The sequence below is a fragment of the Kogia breviceps genome, chromosome 15 (assembly GCF_026419965.1).
Source record: "Kogia breviceps isolate mKogBre1 chromosome 15, mKogBre1 haplotype 1, whole genome shotgun sequence".
Classification (NCBI taxonomy): Eukaryota; Metazoa; Chordata; class Mammalia; order Artiodactyla; family Physeteridae; genus Kogia; species Kogia breviceps.
Window position 1 is genome coordinate 42,768,822 of NC_081324.1, and position 22,816 is coordinate 42,791,637.

The window sequence follows — 22,816 nt, forward strand, 5'->3', positions numbered from 1 at the left end:
ATATTTCAATATTTGTCATTAACGTGCCATCTAACCTTATTATCGTCCAGTACATACTCAAGGATATCTGATTTTTATTGTCTATTAAAGTTTTTCCTCTCATTTTTTGTAATATTACCTCTGTTCTTTTTAAATACGCTATATTCGTACCTATTGCTTTTTTATGGTGGCATTTATTGTTTTGATTTTTAGACATTACTGACCAGCACAGGATAGAGTCTCAATAAATGTTTAGGTAATTAATAACAATGAATCATTTAAAAACTCTTTGCTGGCAGAAAAGACAGTTTTCCCTTCAAGAAGAACAGGCACATGAGAAGCAGGATCTTATGAGAAAGAAAGCAATATATGCCTTAGCGCTGGAGGAAATGGAGATACCACTGCTTAAACTAGAAGAAGAAGCTGTAAAACTCAGAACTCGCCACAAAGAACATTCGGATGTAAGCATTTATAATTAATCCAGAAACTAATTTGCAGGAATATTCAGGTCAATAAATCATCTATGAGATTTTACATTATCATTTGGAAAATTATGATTTCACATAGGAAGACATAAAAGCATGGACAAAATAAGTAACTATTTTATGACCACACAACTGATCTACAGTGGAATTATATAGCAAGACTATTAACGCTATTACCTGGAACCCCACACTTTATCTTAGAGAGTACTTAGGAAAAGCAGTTTTCAAATGGGTGAGTAGTGATTTATCTGGTATGATTACCCACTGTAGTAAATTTAATTCAAAGTCTTCACTGCTTGTTAATAAAATTCCAAAGCTACATTTGCTCAAATATAGAATATAATGCATCTTGACATTTTCGTGGTAAATTTTTGAGGTATGTAAATGAAGTTAAGACAGCTAGGATGAAAAATAAAGCAAATGTTGATAAAATATTTTCAAAACAACAAGTTTATGGCAGTAACTGATATTACTAGCCCTTCCCAAAGAAAAATTTACTAGAAAAATATGCATACATCATATCATTAGTCTTTTGGAGAAGTAGAAGGTGTGGTAGGAATTATACATTCTTGTCCTCAGCTGCAGGGAGGACATACTTACATTCATTTGGGCCATTTTGGCAATGGGGTTTTTTTTTCTTTGCAAATGATGGTGTAACTTTATATTCTTAGTCTTTAATAATTTTCAAAATTTCATTATTTTAAAAACTTTGTGATTTTCATAGTTTTCCTATTACGAATGTTTATTTTGATCTTCAAAGCATCTCTCTGAAGTAGGCAAGAGAGAGTTTATCAGTAACATAGACATGAGAAAACTTGGGCCTACCTGCATGACGCCACTTGTACAATGCCATAAATCACGGAAACAGCAAATTCTGAGTGTACATCTTGAGGCTTCTAAATGCTTATCCTAGAGCTCATGTAATGAATATATAACCAGTACTAACACCTAGTGAGATAAATGATTTTAATAATGGTTCCTCCTTACATTAATGATAGGAGTTTATTAATTGCATCAAAACCCTGGTGTAATCATCTGAGTATGATAATGAATTCCAGAAAAGATTAATGACTTTTATCTTTTCTTATTTTATAATAGCCATTGTTTTATACGTTCTTGTAGTGCAGTAATCATTTTTGTTTTATTATTCTTTAATAGTGTATAAATCATAAGAACTATTAATTTAGCATAAACTTGAAAGAGTAAGTTTTCATACACTTTCTATAATGATTGCTGAAAATTTGGAGTTTTAATTTTGGTTAAAATATTGTGAGGAAAATTTATTATTTCTATGTGAGTTTATTAGTTTTTGTTACTTAGCTAAAATTGATTAGACTTTTATTTTCTTGGGTAATTCAAATTGAATATTGGGATTACGGATATCCTAGTATGTTTTTGTAATTCATGTGTGGTGAATTCCTTTCCTTTTATACCAAAATATATGTTGTTATTAAAATAGTTGCTTGGGAACTATCTGGTCTAAACCAAGATAATTGGATTGTAAATGTTGCACATATTAATTTCTAAATGTCCTATAGTTACTAGGTAAAATAATTGAGAGGAAAGAATGTGTTAAAAGAAATGTAGAGAAAACAAAGAAAAAATTACGAAGAAAGGGGAAGAAAACCCAGGATGCATTAATAAAAACTGAGGTAAGAAATTTAATGTCAAAAAATAATTTTGAATTTACAACCTTTTCATCTCAATGAAAACTATGCCAGAAAATTTAATTTTAGGTGGATGTCTCTCATTTCTAATTGGTTGCACTAAATTGATTCTGCGTGCATGCATGCACATGGGCATGCACACACACACACACACATACACACACACAGTCTCTGTGTCTTCATTTTCTCTCTTACAGTGTCTTTCCCACTGGTCTAGTGTATCCTCCTTTTACCTTTCCTACAAAGTAGAGATAAGGATTTGTAGTGTCTGAGATAGTACCATGTTTCTGAAGATGAGACCAATGTACAGATTGAAATATTTGTTAATATCTGATGTCTAAATGTTACCCTCAAGCTGGTATGTAGGCAGCATGAACAAATGGCTATATATCAAAGGACTTCAGGGCTTTTTCCAACTTAGAAATATTTACTCCCTTAAAATCCTCACATCTAACATTCTAACTTTAGAGACTCATTGGATATGGGAAAGTAGAGATAGCCCATTTTCTTTAACTTGCTATCCTCTGTATATATTTTAAAGGTAGCACCAATACAACTTGTTAGTGGACAGCTTGTGGGCCATGAGATGGAGGTGTAATCATATCCTTTAAATAAAGTTAACCCTGTACAGGGACACAAAAGAAATATTTTTTTTAATTACCAAGGAAAATAATATGTATAATAATAATAACAGATATTAATATTTTGCATGTTTTCTATATGTCAGGCATTGTTCTAAGTTCTCAGACCTATTAACTAATTTCATCTTCATGATAACCCTATGAAGAGTATACTATTATTATCTCCATTCTACAGTTGAAGAATCTGATGCATTGTTTTTTAATTAACTTGTTCAGTTTCACCCAGCTTGTTAATTCAATGTATCTGGCACTAGAAGCTCTGCTTCTGACCATTACATTATACTGGTCAAATCATACAGGTTATTTTTATTGACCCCAGTGAAGTAAAATCAGAACTCAATAACAAAAAATATAGCAGAAAGAAAAAATATGTAGACCACTGGAAAAGTTTTTTAAATCACATTTTCTTTATTTACTTCTGTGTTAAGGAATATTTAGAAATACAAATTACCATTTATTACAAGTGATTGATGATAAACTATAAAGCAAAATTTATGGAATAGGCCAACATTGTAATTTGGTATTACCAATAAATTATTTTGGTAAGAAGAACTAAAAATACTTGGCATATCTATGAAAGGCAAAAAGAATGTGCCATGAGAAAAATTAAAAGAGACATAATTATATATGAAATTCCATAGTAATTTCTTTTAAAATCTTGATGAAGTATATAATTTATTTTTGAAATACAAATGATGAAAACTGGGTAAAGAGAAAAACATAACAAAAATGGATCAATAACAATAAAACTGGTCTAAACTCTACCAGTAAAGGCAGGAACAAGCACAGATGCTTTATAGGCCTCCCCACAAAAACCAGGTAGAGAGCATAAGAAAGCATAGAAAGCTTCTAAATTTATTCTATAAAAATATAACCCTGAAACCATAACTGAAAAATATTAGCATGAGTAAGAAATCTGTAGGTGATCTCACTTATGAACATAGATGACAAAATCTTAAATATATCAGTGAATTGAATTTTACAATGTGCTAAAAATAATATACTTTACAAAATAAGATTCCTTTGAAGAATGTGAAGATGATTGAGCATAAACAAGTGTACTAATATAATTCACTGCATTTACACAAGTGAAAGACAGTTAGTCTAAAATATTTGGTAAAATCTGAAAGCCACTGATTTATTTAAAAAAACCTCTTAACTGTCTAGATATATAATGAAACCATCCATACCTTAATAACATGTGTTATAGTGTCTACCAGTATTTTACAGCAAACATGATACTTAATTATGAAACATTAAAAATAAGTCCATTAAAATCAGGAACAAAACTTTCAGGCCAGCTCTTACAGCCCAGCACACTGCTGTTATAGATGACAAATGACTTGTAACATGTGTCACAAAAGATAAAACATATGTGTTCAAGACTGCAGTGGAATGCCACCACAGTTCTTATATCCACATCTGAATATTTGCTAAAATATTAACTAAAAATTGCCAAAGGTTAACAAATATAAATAAATTCCAGTGAAAAACATGGCTGAATACTTTGTATGCTCAGTATTATAGAAGTTACTAAGAGTTTGAGGGTTAGAGAAGAAGGGTTCATTTTCTTTTGTTTGTCCTTCAAATTGATGTCTTTCCAATTACTACTGAGTACTTAAAATGTCTTAAAAATTGTTGGAATTTCCTGGAGTTGGAGAAGTAAAAGAAGAAGTTGGTTCACTCAAGAAACACATCATCTTGCTGGGGATCAGACAAGGAAACAGACAGCCTTAATACATTGTGAGCAGAGCCACGGCAATGGTGTAATGGTGTGGGAAGAGTCAAGAAGGAGGAAACGCAGCTGAATCAAGGGCATCCAGGAAGATTTTTCAGAGGAGGTGATGTCTAAGAATGATAATTACTAATGGAGAAATTGAAGGTTGAATATTTGCCTTGCCGTGATGTTTAGAGAACAGAGATGATATACACAAAAAGACTAAAAGAATAATTGGCACTGGAAGCATTCAACAAATGGTTTCCATTATTATTGTTAGCATTATTATTATATAAATTTTAACTTGAAGAAATGAAGTTAAGGGCTTTTTAGAAACAGACCTTGTGTTTGCAAAGCAAGGAGATCATGTGAGAATGCTATATGTTTGTGGAATTGCAAGCACTTCGGTATGACCAGAGTTATAAGAGTTATAAGAGTGCAAATATATGAAGCTAGTGAGACGGGCAATGCCTAGATGAAGAAATGCCTTGTGTGTCATGCTATGGAACCCCATCCTGAAGAAACTTGCAAACATCATTAATAGGATTTATTAAGTCCTCAATTATGTTGACTGGTATATAAACAACACTACAGCAGCATTTCTACCTTCTAAGAACCTAAGTTAGACAAATAATTTTATCTTTTACTGTGTGTAAGCACTTCAGTCATGGGCCAAGCTAAACGGTATTACTGAATTTTATGTTTAACCCCAAGTTAAATCTTAAGTGTGGAATCTGAGCATATTGTATTTAGATAAAATAAAAGTATTTATTAAATCTTAAATAAATATTTTAAAATATCTGAAATTAATAATTTAGAATCTGAATATAATTTTTATTACCTAATATTTTTAAAATATGTAGTTTTCAAATTTTTGAGATAAGGAGATAATGAAAAATCTTGTATGGTAAAACATTAATTAACTTCATTTTAGATTTGTAGACCCTTCGGGTCTGGACATGAAACTGTCTTTGGGTGGAAAGCCTCAAAATTGCTGAAACCTGTGTCACCAGGCTAGAGAAAAAAAATAAGCCAAAGAATTATAAATGTACTCTTCGTATGCCTCGATTCCCATTTGCTCTAGTGACACTTCAGCATTCATCAAGACTCACAGATGGTTCTTAGAGTCCCCAAGCTTTTGTTCACTCAAGATGTGCAGATGTTGATATATACTGTTGATTAACATGTGGCATCTAACAATTTCTTTTCGCACTGTGGGGACATCTGTAATATTTTCGAAGCCATGGAAGGGGATATAGTGCTCACATTTACCAAAGACTCACTGATGGTACCCATGAAAGGTGTCAAAATACACTTTTTGCTTTTCACTGCTGTCTGCAGGAATTGCACTCTTTCTTTCCTTTAGTGTAAAATCCTCTGGCACCACCTGCAGCCCACCTTCAGCATCACTGAATTGGCTGGTATGGTCTAAGTTGTTGACCCCATTGCTTCTGAAATCTCAGTTTCCCATGAAAATCATCATTGAAGATTACGGCATGCGTTATGGAATCTGAATGAAAAGTCAGTTTTAGTGATAGCATGATGTACCCACGATTGCCCATCCTCTCTGGTTTGTTCCTACTTATTTTTACCCATACTTGTGCCTCCTCACACTTTTTGTTTGGTTGAATTTTCTCCCAGAAATACCATAATATCCTAGTAGGCCCACTGAAGAATCCTTGTCAGCCATCTCAACTACCTTCTGGTACCAAACAAACAAACAAACCGAAAAAAAAACCCCATTTATTAGTAGAAGAGTTCCAGAAGTTCCAGAAAAGAAAAAGAAGGGATGGTATGAAAATTCAAATACAGTACTCAATTTTCCAAATATTGGACAAACAGAAGATTTTTATAGGAAAATAAGTATAAAAGATTAGCAATTCATTCTTCTTGAAATCTGTAAGAACAGAGAAAGAATTAGAAAGCACATGGGCAAAACTGGAGGAAAACGGGAACAACGGGAGCAGTTGAAGCTGTGAAATCCATTGGGTGAGCAGCACCAGCTAGAAGCAGTGCGAGACGTGGGGGAAAACAACCTTCAGTAAGTCAGTCACCCAGTCAGTAAATCAGTCTGTCAACATAAGCACCAACAGTTATGAAGGGCTCATGCAAAAATCGATACAAAATCAAATCTCCAATCTGGAATTGGACTGGCCAGCCTTGGGGAATTGTGCTGGTATTAAACATTGACTCCTTTTTCTTAAACATCAGAACAATATATATTCTTGCCTGCCTTTAGTGTACATGTTTGATAACCCGTGACCACATTCTGGCATCTTAAAAGACATGCCTTTCAGTTGTGTATGTATGTGTGTGGGAGGGGAGACAAGTTTGTGCAGGGTAGAGAGGGAGGGAGAGGAAGGGCGGGGAGAGAGAATAGATAGTTATAAACCATCTTTTAGAAAACCTCATCAGATGTAAGAGAAGAGAACACAAACCTAAGTTGTTACTTATATTGATAAGAGATTACTATTTGCTTTTAATTGTTCACATGGCCAAAAGTATTTGTGTTTCTAAATTGCAAGGATTTGAAAATCCTAGTACTTAAATTATTCCTGATTTTTTTTTCAGGATAAACGCTCAATAACTTTTAAAGAAATAGAGACCACTAAAAGCAAAACAGTTATTTATCATGCAAAAATAAATCAATTGAATAAAGACTTAGAAGAAAAACAAGCAGAAAAGAATGTTTTTGATGACACACTTGACTGTTTAAAGTAAGTACTTAAAATTTATCAAAATATTAAATGATTAATATATCATTTATGAAGAGATGTGATCAAATTTCCATGTTTAAAATTTATTATTCAAATGATCCATATTTTCTATTATGATTTGATGTGAAATATACATGTGATTTGATAATTTTGGTTTAAAAACATATCATAAATTGCTGTCATTTTTCATTTCTCCTCTGGGTTTATTCTTATTGTAGTAACTGCTAATGTTTCTCCTTTTCCAAGCATAAGAACTTTTATTCATTATGAAATTCATAACCTCTCCCACTAATTTCAGCATTTTTCACTTATATGACATGGTTAATAATATATATTTTTTCACCCAACCTTTTTTGATAACAGTTTTGAGGTAAGAGTTTAGAAATTCTATAAAACCTCATGTAATTTATTCACATTAATTGTCTTCAAAATCCTCTTATACAGTCCCCTCATTAGTCTGGGGCATACCTGACAAAGGCCTTTCACTTTGAGAATGATCATGCTTTAAGACTCTTACTGTATCCATAGACCCCCACTTAGAACTTACATACTCTTCCTTTACTCTTCTTGGTTCTTATTGAGTATTTCCTTTTTTTTTTTTTTTTTTGCGATATGCGGGCCTCTCACTGCTGTGGCCTCTACTGTTGCGGAGCGCAGGCTCCGGATGCGCAGGCCCAGCGGCCATGGCTCACGGGCCCAGGCGCTCCGTGGCATGTGGGATCTTCCCGGACCGGGGCACGAACCCGTGTCCCCTGCATTGGCAGGCGGACTCTCAACCACTGCACCCCCAGGGAAGCCCGAGTATTTCCTATTTTATAATACATTGAGAACAGGATTTGGAGGACTAATGGAGGAATATGCATTGGTCACATTTAGGAATGATGGTCTGATTTAAATATAGAAGGCTAATACAGCATTAGCAAAATCATAACACTTGAGGGATAAAGTGTTAGAAAAATAGTTATGCACAATCTAATACCATGTATCTTAATGGAGTCAAGTCAATGAACTCAACAAGGATTTGTTTAGCTATTACAACAGGATTTTATTTTTTATTTAAGTTTATTACAAAACTTACTTTCAAAATGATCATACAGCTTTACCTGAAAATTACTAAATCATATATAGAATATCAGGTAAGATATTACCTGATATTACTTTGAAAGATATGTATCCATATTGTTTAATATCTGTAAGAATATTTGGGGGCTCAAAGGGATAAGCCTGAAATTCTGTAATTTACACTAAACTTATATTTTGTTCAGGAGCTGATGAATTTTTTTCCCAGCATTCTTACCATTTCAATTCTTACATTTTCTTCCATCCTGTGCCTAGATTATATTGCTTTTCAGGCAAGAACAGTCACTGTGTCCCAGTGAATCAATTCCATCCCTAAACTTGACCAAACTCTGCCTTTGCCCTGGAAGAGGAGAAAAAGAATAGCTGACACTGTGTATCATTTACAAATCTGTTAATTAACAGTGATGATGGACAGTGTCAAGTAAGATTTAAAGCTAACATTGATTGACTTCCTAGTGTGCCAGGCGTTTTGTGGGCAATCTAAGTACCTATCTCATCCAGTTCTCACAGTTCTTAAATCCTGTCATAACATTCCCACATGAATGCCAGAGAAACAGAGGCTCAGGGAAATTAAATGATTAAGATTGCACTGCTAATTAGTGGTAGAGCTACTCCAGCTTAGATTTGTCCTGTTCCAAAGTGTGTGCTCTTTTGACTGTGTGTATTGACTACCTAAACTAGGACTGAAACAGAAGATTACTGAAGATTAACTGTAGTAGAAATAATCTACTGATACTTTCAGCTAGTGTCAATGTTGTTATTAGTGAATTCTTACATAGGACATCTCATAAGAATTATGGATGTTGTTAGTATGAGTGATGAAGTGGAAAAAACAGAGGCAAGACAGATGAAAGGGAAGGACTTTATTCCATTTAAAAGGAGAGGCACCCACCTAAAAAATGTGACTAGAGTCATGTTTTCAAATTTCCTGATAACAGCCATAGTAGAGAGAGAGGAAAATAATGAGTACTTTGTGTTGAGCTGCTGAATCAAGTAGAGGTAGTTAGAACTGGATTTGAATTCTGGTTCTGTCATTTACTAATTAGCTTACACAAGCTAATAATACCGAAGTTTAGCTTTTTCATCTGTTAGATTGCTGAAATAATTATTCTTTCATAGGGTGGTTGTTGTATTAAATGAGATATTATATTAAAAGCACTTTAACATTTTAGCCCCTCAAAAATTTTAGTCCTGCTGCCTTTATAACTAACTGTGCAAATGATTCAATTTTCCATACCAGTAGAGATGAAAAAGAATGTGGGTAACATAAGACTGTGCTGAGCTTTTGCAGCTCTGCTTATTCTAGATTCTGGGTTACTGATCAAGTCTGGCAGTTATTTCTAAAGCGTATTTATTTTTGCAGTATTGTTTTAACCACTTTTTGATGCTTTTCCTACTAGTATAGTTCCTAATATAACTACTGATTTCACCATAAAAATAATTTTACCTCTGTGTCAGGATGTACTTAGTTGCAAATGACAAAATACACAAGGGCACATATACACACACGAGGGCGCACACACACACACACACACACACACACACACACTCAAACATCAGCTTAAACAATAGTGAAATGTATTATCTTATGTAACAGGAGGCCTCTAGGTAGGGTAGGCTGCAGGGTTTGTTGATTCAGCAGCACAGCACATGGTACTCATTTTTTGTTTCTTTCGCTCCACTATGGCTGTTGTCAGCAAATTTGAAAACAGGACTCCTTGTTCACATTTAGTGAATTGAGCCCCTTCTACATGGAATTTGGCTCTTGCCTTTCATCTTATTGCACTGTCTTAATATATATGTTTAGTGGTGAATAATTAGCTTCTTGCTGGTTGGCTTAATCTAATCAGAATGTACCCTTGGAGTTATATGCTGCATGGAGGGGGAGTTCTGGAATGACAACAAAACAGAGGCCCACTGGGTAGGCAGCCAAGAGAATCTGCTAAATCTCCAGAGATTGTCTTCCACCTGGATCATTTAGATATAGCTCATGGAGACAGGCCTATGAAAAGGACTAGGGAATTTTTGCATAGCCATTCAGTTCTAAGATTTTTCAGTATTGGGTATTTTAAAATGTATCATAAATGCACATTAGAAAATTAAATGTGAATTGATTAATGGTAAATGCAATTCTTTCTTTGGTCATAGGGACCAGTTTATAGCCATGAGAGAGAAAAGGGAACATGTACAAGCTGTGTTTGATCATCTCATAAATGAGAAAAAAGCCTGTGAAGAGAGAATCTATGAGGAAGAACAGAGATATAGAACACTCTTTACCATGAGGCAAAGAAATCTATCAAATGTTAAGGTGAGTATTATTTTGGGACTGTTTTAGAATGAAGGAAATATAGTGATAGTCAAATTAACAGCTAGTTTGAGGCACTCATTTTTCATACTGAAGTAGCAAAGATGTTTAGATTTTTGAAAATAAATATGTTAGCATAATAAACATGCACCTTTTCATTTTTTTATTTTATTTCCTATAAGTAATTATATTCATACAGCATATGAATGCTGTATGCATTCTTTTCAGTGCATTTTATGTGCACTCTCATTTTGTCACTGTACTTTTATTTCAAAGTCTACTGATGGCAGGTTATTCAGAGCCATTTTTGTGTTTTTAACAGGAAATGTGAAAATAGTTAATTTCGTTTCTGAATAAACATAATTTGAATGTTTACCAGCCACTTCTTTTTAAAAAATGAGGATATTTTATACTTGCATATGTTTTAATTGAACAGTAACTAGTCAGAAACAAGGAGATCATATGGTAAAATGTGTCTTTTTAGATCTGAAGTTTTTTTAAGTTTTACAAAGCTATACATGTTAAATTTTTTAATATATGACTAAATGTTATACATTTAGCTAAGTGATTCACATCCAATTTTACATTTCATAAAAGTTTTTGTTACATTTAATTGACATAATAAATACCATGGTTCTTAAAAATATATTTATAAATATTACTATTACTTGAGATGCAACAGAAATTACTTCTCAAAAATAAACCACCCCTAGGAATGATGGAAACAAATTAGCAAGAAAGTTATAGGAAGTATAAAATTAATTCAAAATACTGAAGAATGTTGTTTTGATATGAAATTAAAAATTCTAAAGAGTATGGCATAGAAAACAAACATAGTTACCAAAGGGGAAAGGGGGGGAGATAAATTAAGAGTTTGAGATTAACATATACATACTACTATTTATAACATAGATAACCAACAAGGACCTACTGTGTAGCACAGGGAGCTATACTCAATATTTTGTAATAACCTGTAAGGAAAAAGAATCTGAAAAATAATATATATATGTATATATATATACACATATATACATATATATGAATCACTTTGCTATACAGATGAAGCTAACACAACATTGTAAATCAACTATACTTCAATAAAAAAATTAAAATAAAGTAAAAATAATAAAAAAATAACTACTGCATTTTATTAAAACTATTTCCTGCAAAACTTTAAAAATTATATGTATTATCATAATATACTTTTATCAGGTATTTTTGATCCTGATATTTATATATTCAATTATAATATGTATTCCATAAATTCAATTCCTTTTTTTCCTTTTAACATTTCAAAAACATTGCTAGTACATTTTCAAAAAAATTATTTGGAACAAATATACATTGAATAGACATGTACGTGAGTGAATGAACATACCATCTCTAATGCTATTGCTGTGATTCCTCCTATAAGAAAATTATTAATAAAAGAACAATACTTTTATTAATAATAGTGCCAGGTAACATTTTTCCCTTTTAAATGTGGCTTTTACATAGAAAAAGGCATGTTGGGTTTTTGTGGTTTTTGTCTTAAAAATATGAAAATAACTGGTGCCATCTAGTGGCAACAAATGTTGCCTCCTCTTGGAGGAGTTCCTGGAGGTTTGATGGACTGGAGAAGCTTAAAGTCAAATGCAGCTCTGAAAACAAGAAGCTTTAAGTTACTTACTGAGTTAAACATCATTCCCCACCTCATAATTTATCACAGCAGTGGAATTATTTGTTTGAATTCTACCACATTTTCCAATTGTACTGGTGCTGAGGACACAGTGGGATTTCAGGAATCGTTTACTGAGTGGCATTTCAGCACTTTAATGGAACCATAATTAGTGAAATGACAAAATATGGTCATCAGGAGAGAGATGAAGGAAAAAAATCCTGTATAACTAGCCTCTCAGTAATTGAGAGTTGTATTTCTTTTCATCCCGAAGCTGTCTCTGCTTTCCCATCCCAGAATGTACCTACACCCAGCCATTCAAACATATCACATAGTCTCGGGTTTTTTTCTTAGCAACAATCTCTGTCTGAACTTGCTTTGTTCATTCGTTTTTACTTCTTTGCTGTCTGACTAATCCTGCTATAATAATGTATTCTTTACGAGGACAGGAAATTTTCTGACACATTCCTCTCTGTATCCTAAAAGCTCAGAACTATACCTGGCACAAGGGAGGGTCTCAATAAAAATTCATTGAATGACTGAATGAATGATGAAATGGATGAATGTATGCTTTTTTGGGTGTAATTTTTCTGTCCACATGCATGATAGTGGTTAAAAGCAGTAGCATTTCAGAGATTCTTTCCATACCGCATCAGTCTGATACTTTAGCAAATATTCATGCTGTATGCAGAAGCTGAATCTCTCTCTCTGTCTCTCTCATCCTCTGTCCTTGATAATACATAAGAAATTTTCCATCTATTCTCTTCCGTCTAGGTGAAAATGGTTAAATTGTCTGTTGCTTTCCTACAATTAAGGATTCTGCTAAATATCTCAATAATGCTTTTCAAATAACCTTTTAATTTATATGAAATTGTCTTGGATAGGTCTTTGTTGTGCAGTCACCTTATATGATCAGCAGAGTAGAGATCGAACATGAAAAGTTTAGAGATTGGTATAGCTCATCATTAGTGACACTGTCTATGATTATGATCAGTTCTTGATGTGAAAGAGTGGAAAGACAATGAAATTCCTCATGGAAAACCTATTCTCATCCCTGTTTAGAAATTGGATGAGATAAAAAATTGTAAATATGTATATAATGTAAAGCATTCCCAGAAAGAAACAAGCATTATTAAGCATCATTATAAATGTGGTGTTATTAATCTGGGTTGTCCCTGCTGGACAAAAGAATTGATCACAATTATGGATCATCTAAAGAAATTGCTTATTAAAAAACTTTATAAAAGCCACAATGGAATTAATTGAGGATGTGAGAAAACACACCATAGAATTAGAAATACGAACAGCTAATAAAATACTTTAAGAAAAATATACATAAACGTCAGCGAGCAGACAGTGTGGTGTTAAATTCAGTCTTTTTCAGTAAGCAATTCCATATGAGATATCTTTAAATGATAGGTTTCTTGAATGTCATTCAGTTTTTACTAACTTCCTATAATTTGCAAATGCAAATTGCTTAAGATTAAAATTTCTGTATTGCATGTTCATTAGAGTACTATGGCTCTAGCTACTAATCTCCCTCTTTGCTTCTGGGAAGGTCCAAACAAAACTGGAGTTTAAAGCATTTTAATCTATCATGAGCCATCCTCAGAAGTCCCACTTGCCTTTTCTACATCAGTGCCTTTCTCTAGTGTTCCTTCGGTAGTCTTACTCTCCTCCCTATAACTTAGGGTATGATATGACAGGGGTACAGTGAACTACTGATACAGTGAATCTGTGGCAGACACAAGCAATTTCCAGATTGAGTTCTAGCAGAGACAGTCTCCCAATACTTTGTATTGTTTATTAGTTTTTATTTTGCTTCATATTTCCCACTCTCAGGAAATACCTCTTCCCTTGTCTATTGCTATTTCAAGTTTGGCTATTGAATCATTTATTGATGCTTTCATGTGATAAATTCTTAGCTTAATATAGAGGCAGTGATTCACTAATTTATTGGACAGCCAGATACAGATATAGTAAAAGTCAGAAACAAATTTAATCTGAGATCATTTTAAAGATTACACAACTTAAAAAATTATTCTCCTATTGGCCACTCATCATTTCTTCATTCACGTGACTAGTGTATGAGTACTGCTGTTTTGGGGGCACTTAATATTGGATGACCAAAACCCTAACCTCAAGTTAAAAATGTAATCAGCAGGAAAATGGAAGATGTGAAAAACAGACTTGAATATAGTGACAACATATAAATTGTGTTCCTGGCTCACTGACTTGCTATATTAGGTATTATTATAAATAAAAAACATGTATTCTTTGTTCTTAATAGTGGGAAATGAATGCATTTTCATTGGAAATGTTTAAAAGACTGACCAATGAATCTCCTAGGCAAGAATAGTTTGCCTTGATGGTTTTCTTACCACCAGAAGATTTTCATATAGCATGAAATTTTTAAAACTTAAGAATGTATTTTGCATAATTAATAACTCTTTTAAAAATAACTCTGATAGGATTAAACATTAATTAATCACATGCAGTAACATTCATTACGTTCATCGTATTGCTTTTTTAAAGCAACTTGTTCAAAATCTACAGCTCTTTGAGGAATGAACATTTTGATTTGAGGACTAGTAGCAAAACAGTACTAATTTTGTCTCTGGGACCCTTCAAGTTTTTGCACAAATCCACCCAGTCCTGCAATGATCATAAGGAGTTAGAAATCAAGAGAGGGTAACACTAGAATATAAACGAAAAATGTAGCATGGATATGAGTGATTCCCAAATAAAAATTTAATATATTTTGAATGTTTGCTTAGAGCATGATTCATTAAACAAGGAAGAAACTTCCCTTCTTTCTGCATCTCTCTCTAACATCATGTTACGTCTTACAGATATGTTCATGAATTACTGCTAATACTATGGGTTAAAACACTATATATAAAGTTTAAATAGAATTTTTATTGTTTGAACTGGCAATCAACTACGTTTTCAGCTTTTTTCCCCCAACTATCTAGAGGCATCTATTACAACTATTTGGTTATAATCCATTTCAGTTTTTCTGTATATTGGTATTTTTTTCTACATAGTTGTGATAATACTCTATGATCACACTTTGGAATTATGATTTTTCCAAGTAACATTAACTTCCTAGTGGGTCTGCCACTTTTGAAATGCCTTCTCCTACTGCAGTGTAATATCATAAATATGGGATTTTCTCTTTTGATCAATTAAAGTAATTATGTTTCCAAGTATCAAATTTCATTTTTAAGTATACCTTAATTGATAATGCTTTATTAAAATTGTAATGCATTACTAGATTCAATTTCCAATCATTTAATGCTGAACATCGATTGGTCTACAGTTCTTCTGTTTTGTACTTCATTCAAGATATTGGTATCAGAAATTTCTTAGAGTTTTAAAAATGAAATAATAAGCATTTGTTCTTTTTCTATGCTAAATAGCATGAGGCATTTCAGTTCCTTGAAAGTTTGAGAAATTCTCCCGTGATACTATCAAGATATGTGAAAAGTCAGAGATTTTACCTTGCTTACAAGCTAACAAGTTAGCTACCACTGCTTTACAAGAGCTGACAGAAGACTTGAAACTCCTGGGTGAGAGACAGAGGACTATTACTCAGTACACATGGCTGTGTGAGCTTCATGTTTGTAGGTTCCCCTTGGCTCCAAGTCTCATGGGAGTAACGTTGAGTGTGGTCCAGGCAGATGCTCCATACATAGGGGGTTTTTATCACAGTTAATGAACCTGGAATGTAGAAAATCCCCAATTTTATAAGTGAGCTTCTAGCAAACTTGCCCAGCCTTTGCCCCAGAGGAAGGCATTACATTGTCTATGCAGTAAATTTTGAAAAGATAGTTCAGATAAAAGCTGTCACAGAAGTGTATAAACATCATGGTGAATTGCCTCCCAAAACATATTATCTGAGCTTGGTTCTTTTGTGAAGAAAAACATTTCAAAATTTATTCTATATCTTCTTTGGTTTTTACATAATTAATATTTTCTAGGTTTTGTGTCAGTATTTTAAATTTATTTTTTCTAGAAAAGGTCATTTTAATGAGATTTTCAAATTTCTCATTAAGTTGTATGAAATAGGAATAGTTTCTTCTTTTCTGCTTCTGTGGTTATAATTTTCTCATGTATTAGCCTCTTATTTTTCCTTTTCCTGGATTAGTCTTAATTTTTTGCCTTCTGGTTGTTTTTTCCACAAACTCCAAATTTTCATTTATTTATAAAGATAAATTATTTTTGTTTTTAGTTCATTAATTTCAGCTTTTTTCTTTATCATTCCATTTGATTGATTTTCATAATTTTATTTTCTATTCTATTTCTTTTTTTTAGCAACTTCAGTTGAATACATTTTTGTTTTTCACTCATAATATTCATGTATTCTCTGAGTGCAATTTTAATATGTATCATTCTCATTTAATGTTTTTACTTGCACATTGACTTAGTCACAAATTAGGGAATTTAACTTCCTTGAGACTTTTTGAGGGGGAAAAAGGGCAATAAATAAATAAATAAAATAATTATTTTAAAAAATTTTTTATTTCCACAGGTTGGAAGCAGAGGGTAGTGGGTATTGTTTAAATTTATGTTAAGGAGTGATGCCAGCAAGATAGTGTAATAGGAATTTTCTACTGTCTTTCCCCAAAGAAACCACTTTTGACAGTCACTAATGGGCAAGAGTACCTTTGTAGACGTCCAGAGTCCATGGGAGCATTTCTGGCACAACATCGAGCAAAACATTCTGAGATAGGATGAATTGGACAGGGTAAAGGAAGAGTTTCATTTTGCCTACGTCACCTCTCCCCCAAGGTGGCATAGCTCCGTGCCAAAGGAGACCCCTTTGGCCTGCAACTTCTGAGATTGCTCTCACTGCGGAAAAGTGAGGGCATATTAGTGAGTGCTTAGCTTCCCCAGTGTGCTTAACTTCTTGGCTGTAGGATGCAGCCAAGAGGCCCGCTTCTTTCTCACCCCATGCAGAATACTGATGTGAGCAGCATGACTGAGGGGCAGGGAAAGACAGGTACACAATAGGCGATGCTTGTAACACATCACAGGGACGTGTATCCAACTATATAGATCCCATCATGGATCCTGCCCATTAGACCTGGGGATACTTTACCAGTGGACACTTCCTACTGGTCCATGGGCATCCCTAATGCTCTGAGCACCTCACTCACAGACACTTCCCCCATGGGCAGTAAATGTGAACCTTTGCAGATGGCTATTGAGCATGCACAGAAAGCCAGCCCCACTCCTTGGGATTGAGAGAAAGCACACAAGCTTGAGTATTTAGCATTGCCCTAGGAAAAGCAAATAGGAAGCTGTCAGCACTCAGCTGGCTTTGCAGACTTAAAAGAAAGCATACAATCTTAAGAATTCCGGTACTCACTGCATACACATGAAGTGGGCTCAGGGCTGAGCACACAAACAGGAGACCCTAGTCCATGCCTTTCAGATGCACTCAAAGAAGATAAAAGAATTCCACTCCAAGAGGAGATAAGAAATGTGGAGCAGATATATCCATAGAAAAGGTCTGAGAATGTCACGGCATCCTTTACTGGGCTAACAAATGAAGTTATCTCTCTCCCTAAGCAAGTCAGTAAAAACTAGAAGAGGTGACTATTTTTTTAAATGTAAATAGAACAACAAAAGCCTTCAAGGAATGTAAAAAATTAAGGAAACATGACACTAGTAAAGGAACACAATAATTTTCCAGTAACCTACCCCAAAGAAATGGAGATTTACAATTTGCCTAATACAGAATTTAATACAGTTTTTTGAGGAGGATCAGTGAGCTCCAAGAAAGTACAGAAGGACAGTCCAATGAAATCAGGCAAAATAATACACAAATGAAACAAGAAGTTTAACAGAGAGATAGCAATTGTAAAAAAAAAAAAAAAAAAAAAGATAGATAATCTGAAACTGAAGAATACAGTGAGTGAAATGAAAAATAAAAAATGAAGCAGAGAGCATCAGCATCAGACTTGATTAAGCAAAAGAAAGAATCTGTGAAGTAGAAGACAGATCATTTGAAATTGTTCAGTCAGAGAAGAACAAAGTAAAAGAATGACAGAATAAAGAAAGCTTATGTGAATTATGAGGTACCATAAAGAGAAACAATCTATGCATTATTGGAGTCCAGCAGGAAAGGGAGAAAGGGACAGAAAGTTTATTAAAAGAAAGGATAAAGAATAAGACCCAATTATATGCTGTCTACAAGAGATTTATTTCACATTTGAACACACACAGACTGAATGGGAAGACAATTTAAAAAAATATATTCCATGCAAATGTAAACCAAAGAGAGCAGGGATAGCTCTACTTGTATAAGAACAAGTAGACTTTAAGTAAAAATGTAACAAGAGTTTTACTTACCTGTAAACAGGTCATTACATAATAATAAAGGGGGCAATTCATCAAAATGATATAACAATTATAAATAGATATATTCATCTAATATCAAAGCACCTAAATATATTGAGCAAATATACTAACAGACATAAAGGGAGAAATAGACAACAGTACAATGATAGTAGGGGACTTTAATACCTCACTTTCAATAATAGATAAATTATTTAGACAGAAAATCAATAATGAAACATTAGACTTGAACTACCCTTTAGGCCAAAACAGACATGTATAGAACATTACATCAAACAGCAACAGATGACACAGTCTTCTTAACCAAACACAGCACATGCTCTGGAGTAGATCATAAATTAGGTCATAAAACAAGTCATAACAAATTTTAAAAGGCTGAAATTATACCAAGTGTCTTTTCCAAACACAGTTGTGTGAAGCAGGAAATTAACAACAAGAGGAACCTAGAAAATTCACAAATATATAGAATTTAACATACTCCAAACCAAAGTCAAAGAACAAATCAAATGGGAAATAAAAAATATCTTGAAACAAAAATGGAAACATAATATACCAAATTTATGGGATGCAGCAAAAGCAGTTTTAAGAGGGAAGTTTACAGTAATAAATGTCTACAAGGTAAAAGAAAGATCTTTCAACCAGCCTAACTTCATACTTCAAGGAACCAGAAAAAGAAGAACAAACTGAACCCAAAATTAGCAGAAGGAAGAAAATAACAGACATAATAGCAGAAGTAAATGAAATAGAGGCTGGAAAACAATAGAAAACATCAGTGACACTGAAAACTGTTTTTTTGAAAAGATAACCAAGAGTTTAGTTAGACTAAGAAAAAATAAATAAAAAATAAAAGGAACCATTAAAACTGATACCACATTAATACAAAGAATTATAAGAGATTACTATGAAATATTATGTGTCAACAAATTGGATAACCTTGAAGAATGAATACATTTCTAGAAATGTATGTACCAAGACTGAATTGTGAAGAAATAGGAAATCTGAACAGATCAATTACTAGTAAGGAGATTGAATTAATAATCAAAACCGCCCTAACAAAGAAAACCCCAGGACCTTTACTGGTGAGTCCAACCAAACATTTAAGAATTAATACCAATGCTTCTCAAACTTTTCCAAAAAAATTGAAGAAGAGGGAACGAACACTTCCAAACTCATTTTATGAAGCCAGCATTACCCTGATACCAAAGCCAGGCAAGGACACTACAAGAAAAAAACCTACAGGCCAATATCCTTAGTAAACACATGTGCAAAAATCCTCAACAAAATGCTAGCAAACCCAATTTAACAGCACATTAAAAGGACCAAACACATAACCAAGTCATATTTATCCCTGGGATGCAAGGCTAGTTTAATATACACACGTCAATAAATGAATAAATGCAATACAACACATTAACAGAATGAAAGGTAAATATTATATAATAATCTCAACAGATATAGTAAAAGCATTTGACAAAATTCAACATCCATTCATAATTTTAAAAAACCAGTTAGGTGTAGAAGGAATATACCTCAACATAGTAAAGGCTGACAAGCCCACAGCTAACATCATTCTTTATCATCGAAAGCTTTCAGCTTTTCCTCTAAGGTCAAGAAGGCAAGGATGTTCACATCACTTCTGTTCAACACAGTACTGAAAGTCCTAGCCAGAGCAATTAGGAAGGGAAAAGAAAAATCATCCAAACAGGAAAGGAAGAAATAAAATAGTCTCTGATAGCCATATAGAAAAGAATGTAACTGGACCCCTATTTCACACCACTCAAAAAAGTTAACTTGAAATGAATTAAAGTCCTAAATATGAGACTTGAAGCTATAAAACTCTTGGAAAATAAACATAGGAAAAACATCTCCTTGACACTGGTCTTGGGAACAATTTTTTTGCCTATAATACCATAAGCATATGAAACAAGTGCAAAAATTAAAAAGTAGGACTGCATCAAACTAAAAAGCTTCTGCACAGCAAAAGAAATAATCAATACATTGAAAAGGCAATCTACCAAATGGGAGAAAATATTTGCAAACCATATATCTGATAAGGGGTTAATAGCCAAAATATAAGTAACTCATACAACTCAGTAACAAAATAACAGAAATAATCCAGTTAACAATGGGTGGAGGCTGAGGCAAGATTAAAGGGACCAGAGAAGCTCATCAAGATGAGGAGATCAACCACCTGAGAGGAGATTAAAGGAGTGCAGGCCCCCCCACACACACCCTAATCTTGTCAGAGACCCCACCCTTGATTGTTAGAAAACCCTCATCAGATCCTCTGGGAGTGGGACACACAGTTTTTCAAGGCAGGAGCCTGCTGTGTTCCCCTTTGCCTGGCACAGTAATACAGCAGTCCTTTTCTACTTTACACCCCCTCAAAATGGTGGAGGACCTGAAAAGACATTTTTCCAAAGACATACAAATGGCCAATAGATAAATGAAAAGATAAAAGTATTCAACATCACTAATCAGGGCAGTGCAAATCAAAACCACACTGGGATATCACCTCACATCTGTCAGAATGGCTTTTATCAAAAATGCAAGAGATAAGTTTTGGCCAGGTTGTAGAAAAAAGGCAACCTTTGTACACTGTTGGTGGGAGTCTAAATTGGCATAGCCATTATTGGAAACAGCATGGAGATTCCTCAGAAAGTTAAAAGTAGAAATATACAGAAATCCCACTTCTCTGTATATATTAGAAGGAAACAAAATTAGTATTTTGAAGAGATATCTGCACTCCCTTGTTCATGGTAGCATTATTATTTCCTCAACAGTAGCCAAGTTGAGGAAACAGCCTAAGTGTCTGTTAATGGATGAATGGATAAAGAAAATGTGAGAAGTAAATGAGAAAGAGGGAAATCCTGCCATTTGCAACAAGGTAGATAAGCTTAGAGGACACTGCTAAGTGAAATAAGCCAGACAGAGAAAGATAAATACTGTATGATCTTACTATTTGTGGGATATTAAAAAATAGAAAAGTTGAACTCATAGGAACAGAGTACAGTAGAATGATGGTTAGCAGAGGTAAGCGGGTAGGTGAAATGAGGGAGATGCTGGTCAAAAGATACAAGCCTTCAGTTATAAGAGCAATAAGTTCTGAGGATCTAATGTATAGAATGGTGACTATAATTAACACTCTACTGTATACTTGGAATTTATTGAGACAGTAGATCTTAAGAATTTTTATCATACACACACAAAAAAAGATAGCTATGAGGTGATTGATGTGTTAGTTAACCTGATTGTAGTAATCGTTTCACAAAATACATATATCAAACCATAACATTGTACATTTTAAGTGTATATAATTTTATCAATTATACTTCAGTAAAGCAAGAGAAAAATAAATTTCTGTTAAATAGTTTTTGTTTAATTTGTATGGGGTTATCAAATATGATCAATGCGGCTTTTGCTCCATAGATAATGTGTGAGCAAATAAATTAATGAAATTTTCAGTTCAACCTAATTATACTTTTCATGACATGAAAGTTCCTATATTTCAGTCTACTTGAATGTTGCAGTCTATTGGTAGTATGTTGAAATTTTCTACATGAATTAATTTGTGGGTTTTACTTTATATATTTGTATATATAGCAGGTCAAAGGATACAAGCCTTCAGTTATAAGATCAGTAAGTTCTGAGGATCTAATGTATAGAATAGCTGTTAAATGATCAGTTTGGTCATAATATTTTTTTATATAATCATAATTCTCTCCTGCGTATTGTTCTAAAGTTAATATTATCAATCCCTGCTCTTCTTGTTACACTAATCTAATTTTGTGTTTTATTATCAACTATTGTGGCTTATTTTTAGATGTGCATTTGTAACCTTTATAGAGCAATATTTAGGACGATTTTGCTTTTTCAATCTATTCAGATTTAGTAATTTAATTAATTTATATTAATTTAATTAATTTTATTGATTCTTCTATCATCTTGCTTAATGCTTTCCATGTTGACACTGCCTTTCTACTTTTGTCATTATTACTTTTTTGGTATATTGATGGTTGAGGTTTGATTTTATTGCTTTTAATAATATAATGTGGAGACATTCTACTTTTAATTATATTACGGTTTCAAATTTCCATCTAAATGCATTCTTATGTGACTAATGCAGGTAAACAATGAGAGATAAAGCTGAGAATGTAGGTGTGGGATATATCATGAAGACCCAGTTGAAAAGTTTACACTTA

At 33.3% G+C, this 22,816-nt stretch overlaps 1 protein-coding gene across 1 annotated transcript in view; it reads left to right on the plus strand.

Moving 5' to 3' along the window:
- Positions 1-22,816, plus strand: part of CCDC178 (coiled-coil domain containing 178) — a 383,416-nt gene that overhangs the window by 121,339 nt on the left and 239,261 nt on the right. Inside the window, exons 14-17 of the mRNA XM_059039646.2 lie at positions 279-440; positions 2,003-2,116; positions 7,061-7,206; positions 10,435-10,594. Coding sequence (XP_058895629.1) covers positions 279-440; positions 2,003-2,116; positions 7,061-7,206; positions 10,435-10,594 — 582 coding nt within the window. The remainder of the gene's footprint in view (positions 1-278; positions 441-2,002; positions 2,117-7,060; positions 7,207-10,434; positions 10,595-22,816) is intronic.